Below are 12,004 nucleotides of genomic sequence, written 5' to 3' on the forward strand. Positions count from 1 at the left end.
TTTTGATCACTGCACTGATCTGGAGAGTAAATAAACTTAAATAAGTAAACACTGTGCAGCAGAAACACTGTGCTGGGGCACTGGCGGCTTAGCGGTCTAAGGGCCCCACGTTCAGAGGCTATAGCCATCGTCGCAGAGGTCGCCGGTTCGATTCACGTCTGCGACCATGTACTGCATGAATTCCCTCACTCTCTACTCCCCATGTTTCCTGTCTCTCTTCAGCTGTCCTGTCATAAAGGCAAAAAAGCCCCAAAACAAAACTTAAAAAAAAAGAAAAGAAAAGAAAATGTATGTGCTGTTAATCACTGGTGCCTCATGGCAAGATGGATTTCAGGCTCCCAAAAAGGTAAGGCCGGTTAGTGTGGAGATCAGGTATGTTGTGGCTTGGAGTGTGGACTATGCACTGCATAAGTGAACTGGACATAAAATAAACCTTTACAAACAGGAACTGCAAGGCAGCTGATAGTGGTGTGTTTAGCAATGCAGGCTCCAATGATGGTTCTGGGTTCAAGCCCTGGCAAGGATCTTGAGAGTTCTGGCTTGTTCCCACTCGAATGCAAGCTTTTGAACTGATATAAATCAAGGAAATTAGATAAATCCAACATGTCAGCCTTGACAGGCAGCACAGTGATGTGATGGTTAGGACTGCTGCCTCATAGTGACAAGGTGATGGGGTCAAAGGTGGTGCTTGATGGTGCATGGTTCCATGTGTAGGGAGATGAAAGAAGAGTTGACAGTGAGGGATAGGGTTAATGGAAGAGGCAGGGAGAGAAAAAGTTAATGCCAGTTACAGACAAGGGAAGGTATTTTTGTTGGTATGGCTCCTTTCCTCCTTTCTCCCTGATAAGGTAGAGAGGGGTTCAGTGCAGTATAGACTGAAAAATGAACAAATGACATTTTGCAATGTTAAAAACGTTTGCAGAACAAAACTGGGCATCAGTTTAAATGGTTTTGGAGAGGGAAGCTTTTCCAAATTTGACTTTAAATAGGAAAGTTATTGATCCCAAATTTTCACAGTTACCATAAAATTCTTCAAAGTTTTATGGGTCATAAGCACAATGATGTAGAGTTATATTTTCAGGTCTGTAATGGGAGTGTCGAATGTGACGTCTTTTCATGGGGCTCAGAATCACTGGTGACTCCCCTGCTTGGACCTCTACTTGTGATGCCGGAGTAAGTTAGAGGCGAGCAGCAGCCTGTAACTAGACAGAGGAGCTCCCTCTACTGGTGATATTTGTGTTGACAGTGTCTCTCTGTATCATATTATGCTCCTGCAGCATTTTCAGTATTTCCACAGACCAACACCTCTGTGGTGGTCTGCAGGGTGCACTCAGCGGACTGCAGCGAACCGCTTTCATAACTTAAAACTGCAAAGAAAATAAAACAGAGAGTAAAAGGTAGTGAAAGGAGAACAAGGAAATTAGTGAGAATAAAATGTGGATTCAAATTAAATTAAGTAATAAATAAGGTGTTCATAAGGTCATACTACACCTATACTTGCCACAAGTTAGTTAACATTCGAGGGGTGGACATCGAGGTGGTGCCAACCTACAAATATCTAGGCGTACACCTGGACAACAAGTTGGACTGGTCCCTTAACACAGATGCACTCTACAGGAAGGGGCAGAGCTGCCTTTTTCTTAAGGAGGCTCAGATCTTTAGACATCTGCAGTAAGATGCTGCAGATGTTTTATCAGTCTTTGGTGGCAAGTGTGTTATTCTATGCTGCAGTCTACTGGGGAAGCAGAATAAAACACAAGGATGCGAGGCAACTGGACAAACTAGTGAAAAGAGCTGGCACTGTGATTGGAACCAGGTTGGACTCACTGGGGGCTGTGGTGGAGAGATGCACAGAAGAAGCTAGAGGCCATTCTAAATTACACAGATCATCCAGTTCACAGCTTCTTTGTGGACAAGAGACACAGCGGCAGTGGACGGCTCATCTCTCCGCGCTGCAGGACTGAGAGATAAAGAAAATCATTCACCCCTGCAGCCATTAGGCTTCATAACTCTCTAACCAATGGGAGATGAGCTGACAGACACCTGAATTACCTGTTTTATGTGATTTTTACAATTTTATCTGCCAAACAACTGAATTTCCCTTCGGGATTAATAAAGTACATTCTATTCTATTCTATCTATATTTTACCAGTGGTTCCCAAAGTGGAGATTGGGACCCTTTGGGGAGGTCATGAGACACTGATAGACAGGTCGCAAGATGCTTTCCCTAAAAACACGCACACATAAAACAAGTTAAAGTTTGAAACTGGTTTATTTAATTTACTTTTTTGCATGCAGCAGAAATCACCCCTGAAATATTATATGTACAGTACAATAACCTAAAACGCATACTGGTATATAGGATAGTGTTCTTTCATGCATCTGCAATCAGATAATGAACTTTCAGAGCTTCAAAGGCACACATACATAATAATAAACTGAGCTCACTCAGCGTAAAGTATATATGCCATACAAAATACCTGACAGTGACTCAACCAACCACTCATGACAAACTTAAATCTTCGGTGCAGTCATTGCAATTTGCCTCATTTACAAACACAAGCTCTTAAAATGCAATGACCCATCTGTTAGTGTTGTGGCACATTTGGTTTAAAAGTGATCCCAAGAACCGGTGAGGTCTCAAACATGGCACCAAAGTGAAAGACTAAGCTGCTAATGCTTTTGACACTGTAACCAGACCAGTGTGAGAGTATGTGAAGTGTTCCTCTTCCAGTAAAGGCTGTGGTTGATTCTCCAGAATCAGTAAAGCTGACAGACGTCAACGTCCTCGTCACGTGGTCCCTATTAACCTCCAGGGCTTAATTTATTCTGTAGACAGAGGGAAGAGACAGGTTAAAACAAAACCAACCACAAGTTACAAAAAACCAAAAACATTTGATGTTTTAAACCTGTACCTTCTTGGCATTATCCACACACTGCATGTAGGCAGAGGCAATGCTGGAGCAGGACAGAGTCTTCCCTGTGTTCTCCTTGTAGCATTTTAAAATCTGACTCTGCAGGTCTCCACACAATGGCTGGATATTAGTGCGCCTGACAAAAATAAAAAGACTCAGTCATGTTGATTATCCACATGTCAGGGCTCACAGTACTATATATTGTCACCCTATTAAAATAATGGCCTATGTCATTTTTTGAGTTTTAGGGAAAACACAAAAAAACTTACCAAATACAGATCATGTGATATTTATTAATCATTTCAATCAAAAAGGCCTTGACAGTGGATGACTGTTCACATACATAGAACGTTGTGTGTCAATTATGTAACATTAAAGAATAGAGTGACTTAGGCCAATTTTCGAACATTCTAGTGTGACTGAGGCAACTTTAAACCTGGCTTTAACTGCCCTTTCATAGTGCAAACTCAAAACTGAAATTACCTTGAGTTAAACTAAACAAATGTCAGGTAAATCAAATTAGTCAGGAGGCAGTCCCTTTCCTCACTTCTCCAGGTCTTCTTTGCTGGATTTTTATTGAACTTAACCCATTTCCAACATCCAGTTTTGACAACTTTTTGAAACCTGACTATTAACTGTCCTTTAATTCCATAAAGCAAACTCAAAACGTAAATAACTCTAACCTAAATTGAACAAATGTCAGGTCAATAGTGAACCTTATCACTCACCAGTAGAAACTGATTCAAGAATCATGTTTAGAGCTTCTTCTGCACTATAGATTCTGTTGCTTCTTGAAGCAGCTGCCATCATGAAAGCTTGTTAAATTGCCCAAGTCAGACATTTTATCCTAAAGAATAAAAAATGTTGACTTAGGACAAGAACAAAATGGCCTAAGTCACCCTCTTGATATAGGCCATTGTCCTCTTGGGCATAAAGAGCATAATCCTTTCAATTAAGGACATTTTACCAAAGGTGGCCAGAATCATCAAGAGATGATTTAAGGCCAAAAACGTATTTTCGTCAAAAACGACATAGACCATTATTCTAATAGGGTGACGATATTATGAAAACTAGATTACTAATAAAGAAGACATGCAGATAATTATAGTAATCACACAGACAGAGATTCTTCACTTACTTAAAACGATTGTGAGTATCTTCTTTGCCCTTCTCGTAGCTCTCAGCAGTCACTTTATAAAACTCAGTACACTGAAAAGATATACTGCAATTAGTTATCGTCATTATTGCTCTGTCTGCTCTGTCTCTGACAATATGAAGGTAGAATCTGCCACTAACAATGTTGAGTTACTCTGCCCCTAAGTCGTAGGAAAATAGCTGAAAGAGCAAAATTATTTTTGAATAAACACCGTCCTCACTCCTTTCTGCTGTTCTTATATCAGAGATTTCTGTTCCTGTCTTGCGTGAACTCTCGAGTGGCTCGCTCTGACCATCATGTTTGTAATTCACAGTGCCAGGCTTCTCAGCTATACACAACAAAGACCTGACACACTGTAAGGTGATAATTGCTGAATTTGACAAATTGACATACCCCATCTTAGAGTTTATTGGTTATTAGCAAAAAGCTTTACATATAACAATCTACCAGTTACAGATTAATGTTTACCAAATGAATAATGGCCCTTTTCCACCGGTCCGTCTTAGCCCTACTCTACTCGACTTGACTCGACTCTACTCGGTTTGTGTTGCTTTTCCACGGGCGCGGTACCTCGTGTCAGATACCAGTTTTTCGTACCTGCTCTGCTCTGGTTCCAAGCGAGCTGAGCCGACACTAAAAGGTGACGTCGATGGACTGCCGGCCACTGATTGCTCAGAGACCACAGACCGAGCAGCAAGTACACCATTGCCTCCATGTCCTCAATTGTTTGTGATTGTTGCGTTTGTGTCGTGTTCAAAGTGACGTGAACGCAGTTTTGCGCTGCAGTTTTGCGCAGCTGTGTTATGACGACCCTGCCCACTGTGAGTCGGTACTCGGGCTGGTGGAAAAGGTACTCAAACCGAGTAGAGTCTAGTCGATTAGAGCCGAGTCGAGTCGAGTAGGGCTGGAACTGTGTAGTGGAAAAGGGCCATAAGAGTCCAATGTTTACTTCTTTTTCTAGCTCTGATTTTGGTCTCTCTCTACCACTTTCTGTGAATTATCTGACTGTTTAGCAGCCATGTTCTTTTGCTAGTTGTTAACTGTGCCTGAGTCTGTGGTTTGGTGCTTAGCAGGGAGAGGACAGTCGGGTTTAAGGCCTTTTTTTAACCCTGAAAATGCTGTTATTGGAGAAGGAACTTAAAAAGTAAATTTCCGCTTAACAAATAGTGGAAACTTGTCATAATGCAAAGAGTAGTTGCAGATTTTGGTGATAAATCTGTTGGCTCACACCATAAGGGACCCATTCCACATTGACAACTGTATTAATTACATTGTTATTTTAAAACAAAAGATTATAGCAGCTTAAAGTACAGCTTTAAATACAGTTAACACTACATAAATGTAATTTCTTAACAAGGTAAACACAAGTTTGGTTTGAATAAGGGGGAAATGTTGCTCACCTTTGCTTCAAGTTTCGTGATGTGCTCCTTGTAGAGAGCGTCTCGCTTCCTCAAAGCTGTCTCCCTCTTCTCCAGCTGATGAGCCTGTGAGGATATAAAATATTTACCACCACTTCACTGAACTCCTGAAACCAGCACATCCATGCCAACATTACATTTCATTGTTAATTACTGATCCTGCTACCAGATTTCCACAAATTACTTGTTTCCTGGTTATTTGTCTTCGTGTGAAACACATCAGCTGTTTTCACAGTGATTAGAGCAGGAGGAAAGTGAAAGTGAGTCATGCATATATAAATTCTCTCCCATCTTACCTTCACCTCCATCCACTGAAACAAGGCGAGAGAGCAAGGGAAGAAGAAGAGGCACATTAAAGGGAGTGAAGGGTTTCATGTTGAAAAAGAGAGATCCTGACACACATGAGCGTCATCAGTGTTTGGTGCTCTTACGTAAAGCTGCACCATGAGCCTCTGATCCTCTGTCTTCATGCGCTCCCTCATGATGGACTCCTTCAGGTTCTCCAAGTACCCTGGTTTCTCCGCATCCAGTGCCTTCTTCACCTGCTCCTCTACCTGAGCCTGGGCTGCTGCTTTGGCATCTGATGCAGCCTGAGCCCTCATCTCCTCCAGCCTTAACAAAAACACAAGACTCATTTTTTCACCTTTTTCACTTGTATAGTAAGAAACACGTCATTAGAGTAAATTACTGAAAATTAATAAGTACTAAAATGACCAATGTTACATTATTAAAATATATATTTACTATACTTTTGAGTTTTTTGATTATGTATTACTCTTATTTTCTTTTCTCAAGCAGTTCCTAAATCCTTCAGTCTTTGACGTGTATAATCAAACAATGAAAACAACAATAAGTTGTTTTTCAATTCCTTGTTTTTCTTCATAAAAAGAAAAAGTTTGCTATTAAAGAGCACAAAGACCAATTTTTTGGTGTTCAGATGTTTTGGCCTTTTTACTTAAGCAATATATTTACTGACAAATCGTTTTAGTTTTACTACACACACAAGTCGGGCACAAACACTGACTGGGTTCAGGACCTTATTAGACAAATAGAAACCGGTCCAAGCATACATAGTATTGTTTAAAGCTTTCTCTTTATGCATACGTCGCACAATTGCTTAAAACAGGTCAGCGTCACTGGGTTGGGGTCTCTGGTATAGCACTTGGTTGGCTTCAATTAATCATCAACCTCCAGTGTTGACAAATGAGGTCAATGTAGAAGTGCAAATAACTGCAGTTCCTCTAGTGTCCACTTGAGGCTGGCTGCCAAAGCCAAGGAATCCTAAAGGTACCATTAAAAAAACAAAAAATTTTCCAGCAGAAATACACATGACAAGTAAATTGGGGTGAGAGTAGGGGATGACATTTAACAAATCATGTGAACCTCTGTAGACGTGGCACCTGCTCTACTAACTGAGCAAAACCTGCTCCAAAATTCACCAGTTTTTGAAGATTTTAAGACTAAGAGATTAATGCAAAGATTTGCATTATAAAAGACATGCGGTTGAGTCACTGACAGGCGTGTGTGTTGTAGCTGTTATCAAAGAGGCTGAAATCCTGCCTCAGCTCTACCTGTTATCTTTGTTGTTTCTAGGTTGAAAGTTAAGTTGAGTCAGCTTTTCCAATACAGTGCCTTCCAATGTTTAGCTTCAGAATCCCTCTTAAGGAATCAATGGGCGACACCATTGAGACTACATCCATGTTTTTTATAGCCTATGGCTTAAATTCTACATAACAGACAGGTCTGTCTGTCAATCTAACCAGAAGCTTCTCCACCCTTGCTCAACCCTTATGTGGAGTCCCTCAAGGCTCAGTCTTTGGGCGCCAACCATTTTCCATCTATATTCTTTCATGAGGTACAACTATTCAGCACCACAATATCTAATTTCATTGTTCTGCAGACGATACCCAGCTATACCTCCCCGCTCAACCCAGTGACCAAACCAGACACAATTTGATGAAAACTCTGTAAATCATTCACAGTTTTTTGTCCTTACTGTCTCTGCAGCTCCTGTCTCCTGAGGTTGATTTCCTCCTCTAGACTCCTCTGCAGGTCCCCCTTGATCCTCTGCCTCAACTTCTGCTCCACCTCTTCAGGAGACAGAGACAGAGCTGTGCCCAAAGACAACACATCTGTTAAAAACAGAACAAAATGTTGCAAACTGCTACTCCAACCACTGTGATCAGTTTACCTGGTGCAGGTGGAGGCACTGAGGCGACAACAGGTACTTCATCTTCAATTACAGGGGGCAGAGTTGGAATCACCCTGGGCTCCTCCACAGGTGGAGCTGGTTCAGGTGGAGGTGGTGCCTGAGGCTCTACGAAGGGCTCACTTACAGGTGCATGAGCAGGAACGACGGCCAGCTCCACAGAGGGACAGGGTGGAGGAGAAAACTCTGGCAAAGGGTCAAACGCTGCCACTGATTCTGGAGGAGGTGAAGGTGGAACAAGCTCACATGGAGGTGGTGCTTCAACAACTGGGGCCATGACTAGAGGGACTTCTTCAACCACAACAGGAAGAACAACAGGCTCAACAAAGCTAGTTTCTTCGGGAGGGGGTATAACTGCAGCTTCAACTGGAGTTGTATCTGCGGGAGAGGGTGGAGTTATTGGTTCAACTGGTATAGATTCAACAGCGGGTGATGGGACTGTTTCCACGGGTGGTGTAGACAGGACAAGAGGCTCAAGAGTTTCAACAGAAGGAGCAACGGCAGCAGGTTCAATAATCATTGGAGGTGTTGGTGTCTCAATTTCAGAGGGTGGGGATGGGGCCAAAATTTCGGGTGAAGCTGCTGATGCTGGGGGAGTTTCCACAGGTGGAGGAAGTACAACAGGTTCAATAGAGGGAGCCACAGGTGCTACTTCAATAGCATTTGGAGGTGCTGGAGTCACAAGTTCAGAGGTCAGAGATGGAGCTATAGGTTCAGGTTCAGGTGCAGCTACAGCGGCCAGAGGTGGAGGTAGGACAACAGTTTCGACTGAAGGAGCAACAACAGGTTCGATCGCAGTTGGAGTCGTAGGTTCAGAGGGCAAAGATGAAGCTAATGGTTCAATTGGAGTTACATCGGCTGGGGGGGACTCAACAGGTGGGGGTAGGACAACAGGTTCAAATGACAGAGCAGCAGGAGGTTCGATAGCAGTTGGAGGCGTTGGTTCAGAGGGCAAAGATGGAGCTAGAGGTTCAGGTGGAGTTGCAGCAATTGGTGCTGACTCAACGGGTGGAGGGAGGACAACAGGTTCTACACTAGGAGCTACAACAGGTTCGATAGCAGATGAAGATGTTGGTTCAGAGGGCAAAGATGGAGCTAATGGTTCTGGTGGAGCTACAGCAATTGGAGCTGACTCAACGGGTGGAGGGAGGACAACAGGTTCTACACTAGGAGCTACAACAGGTTCGATAGCAGATGGAGGTGTGAGTTCAGAGAGCAAAAATGGAGCCAGAGGTTCAGGTGGAGTTACAGCAATTGGAGCTGACTCAACAGGTGGAGGGAGGACAACAGCTTCTACTGAAGGAGCTACAACAGGCTCTATAGCAGATGGTGGTGTTGGTTCAGAGAGCAGCAATGGAGCTAATGGTTCAGGTGGAGTTACAGCAATTGGTGCTGACTCAACAGGTGGAGGGAGGACAACAGGTTCTACAGAAGGAGCTACAACAGCTTCGATAACAGATGGAGGTGTTGGTTCAGAGGGCAAAGATGGAGCAATTGGTTCAGGTGGAGCTATAGCAACTGGAGATGGCTCAACAGGCAGAGGTGGGACAACAAGGTCAACAGAGGGAGCTACAACAGCTTCGATAGCAGATGGAGGTGTTTCTATCACAAGATCAGAGGGCATAGACGGAGCTACAGGCTCAGGTACATCTACAGGAATCAACTCTATGGGTGGATATGGGGCAATGGTTTCGATTATGGTTGGTGCAGGTGGAGTTTCTTGCTCAACATGAGGTGTTGTAAAGGATTCAACCGGAGTCACGATTACTGGCTCTGCAACAGCCGGTGGAGGAGGCTCCACCATTGCCTCTACTTGTGGAGTAGTTAAAGGTAGCAGTGGAAGGGGGGCTGAGACAACAGGGTCAGCAACAGGTGAACCTTTTGGCTCTGCAGGTGGAGGCGGGGCTGATGGCTCCCCAGAAGAAGGCAGAGGAAGGGAGTGAAACTTTACAGGTGGAGGAGGGACGAGTTTTACGGGGGGAGCATGCTCCACTGATGGAGCTGAGGATGGGGCTTCTTGAGGAGTGGTGAATAGAGCAGGCGGAGGTGTCAGAAGAGGTATCAGGTGTTCCACAGAGGGGGCAGGGACTGGGGTGGAGGTTTGGTTTACAGGTGGAGGAGGACTTTCTATCTGTGTGAAACTGGGACAGGTGGCCTTTCCCGACTCCTTCATCCGGTTGATGACTTTGTCCGACAGCTAAAAACATAGAAATACTCTGTTACATGCTTCTGTAAGTCCCTCATTTTGAAAGTTAAATCACTCAATGATAAAAAAAAACTTCTTTAAATGTTTGGCTTGTTTTGTCAAACAATCATTAAACAAAAAAGGGAACGGAAAATTCATCTTAAGTGAAGCTACAACCATGAGGTATTTATAGATGAGGAATGAATTCAATAAATATCAAAATTACCACAAAAAATGTTTCTGCCCCATCATCTAATTAAAGCTCATGTGGGGAAATAGTCCCCAAATATTTATCTGTCTGACAGTCCCAATGATAGCTGTGACGGACTTTAAAAATAACTACATACGATTAAATCAATGTTGCTCTGGTGACCTCATTTGTTTTTGTAGGTCAAATAAAGGGCCTCATTATTCACACAGGTCTGTTTCGCAACCAGCTAAAAACTCCTCATGCTAGCTTTAATTAAACAGCTACTTTTGTCATCTGTACCTATATTTACTTCAGCAGAGTCAAGTCTCTAACAAAATAATCTAACATGAGGCGCCGATGTACCTCTGGTTAAATAATGTCCCCAACGCACAGAAGCTCAGTGGGAATGGGGCATTACTCTCTCTCTTCCACATTTCCAAATATATTATCCATAGTCCTGTCCTCTTAATAAAAGGTATAAAAGGACAAAAAACAGTCCTGGGAAAAATGTAAATGTCTGAGCTCTCCAAAAGTTTGTTGGCTCATTATTTTTGGAGGAGTCATTGAAGCTGTCAACTAAACTAAAGAACAAGTGTTTGCTCCTGCAGTGTACTGATTAAGTAGCAGGAAGAAAAAAAGACATTAACGTGAAATTTTAACTTAGCTTCAATAAATACACCTTTCTACCCACTTACACAGCTGAAATGTTAAAGAGTACGTTGGGGAGGGAGGGAAGTGATGATGGGCGAAATGGAGGATAGAAGGTATAAAGGAAGGAAGGCTAGATGGAAGGATGGGGTATTTATCCTCAATGACATACAAAGCAAATGAAAGCAAGATGTTTGAACTACTAAAGAAGACAACAAAATGAACTGAAAACACAGAAACAAATTAATTAGAATTTATTCAACAAACACACTGCCTATTCCATATTTGACCTGTCAACAATTTCACTTTTTTTTTTTTGCTAAATAATTATTTTTGACTAAATTGACTAAATCCTGAATTTCTAACCCAGCTTTAAGTATGAACAAATCAAGCAGTTAAAATGCAGCATGTTTTTCATTACAACATTGGTTGTGTTTGTAGTCACATGAGGATAGAGGTCACTTCACAGTCTTTTTGCTATGTTTTTGGTCTCAACCAACATTTGAAAACAAAAAAAAATAGATTAGCTATTCCAAGATAATGAAATAATACACATTAACTACCTAGCATTATTATTCCAATTATCTTTAACCCAACAAACTGTCAATGACAATCATTCCATGTACATTTTAACTACTAATGAGGTTTATTTTTTCTGTTTTTCATGCTATTTTTCTACATTTTGCACACCCACAACAGAGAGTAGGTTAATGGTCAATGCACTGACTTTGTGTTGTAGGGTGAAAACAAACATGGGGCGGAGACAAACATTCCATGTATGACAAAGTGCAATTCATGAGACATCTAACCTGGAATGCAGATGAAATATTTAACCTCATGCATTCTCTGAAAGAAGGAGATGCATGTCCTTCTGCAGAGAATGTGCACAGTAAACCTTTTTCTGTGATAAACTTTCTCCCAGTTTAAATTCAAACACTGGTCTCACTGGTTTCCACTCACCCTAATGCCCTTCACAAACGTTACTCCTCCGTTTTCCCCCTCCTCGAGGGAGAAATGACTCGGGCTGTTTCCCCCCATCCACACAGCTGCCGAGACACACCTCAAACCAGCTCTGTGTTTGCTGTGTGAGATGTTTAATCCACACAACGTGGATTAAATGCTGCTCACTGTTATCAACTCGTGCTGCTGCAACTGTCTGTCACTCCCACCCCCACGTGCCAACAACAGCAACTGCTATTGGATGAAGCTCAACAAGGCCTCTTCTAATTGGTCCACTGGATCTACAAGACAGTAACGTGAAGGAACATTGTGTTCCTGCTCAA

The 12,004-nt window shown here is 42.5% G+C and overlaps 1 protein-coding gene across 2 annotated transcripts; it reads right to left on the minus strand.

The window, feature by feature from the left end:
- Window positions 1-2,253: 2,253 nt before the first annotated feature.
- Window positions 2,254-11,905, minus strand: LOC117814188 (proline-rich extensin-like protein EPR1). Of its 2 annotated transcripts, XM_034685370.1 has the most exons (9): window positions 11,682-11,905; window positions 7,681-9,895; window positions 7,486-7,600; window positions 5,921-6,101; window positions 5,786-5,800; window positions 5,472-5,555; window positions 4,054-4,124; window positions 2,916-3,051; window positions 2,254-2,829 (listed from the first exon to the last, which is right to left on the minus strand). In XM_034685370.1, the coding sequence occupies exons 1-9, from the start codon at window positions 11,757-11,759 to the stop codon at window positions 2,806-2,808; spliced, it is 2,919 nt and encodes a 972-aa protein (XP_034541261.1). In that variant the 5' UTR covers window positions 11,760-11,905; the 3' UTR covers window positions 2,254-2,805. The 2 variants fall into 2 exon arrangements, with proteins under 2 accessions (XP_034541261.1, XP_034541262.1); XM_034685371.1 differs by lacking the exon at window positions 5,786-5,800.
- Between the last annotated feature and the right edge of the window lie 99 nt (window positions 11,906-12,004).

Source organism: Notolabrus celidotus, chromosome 6 (assembly GCF_009762535.1).
Source record: "Notolabrus celidotus isolate fNotCel1 chromosome 6, fNotCel1.pri, whole genome shotgun sequence".
Lineage (NCBI taxonomy): Eukaryota > Metazoa > Chordata > Actinopteri > Labriformes > Labridae > Notolabrus > Notolabrus celidotus.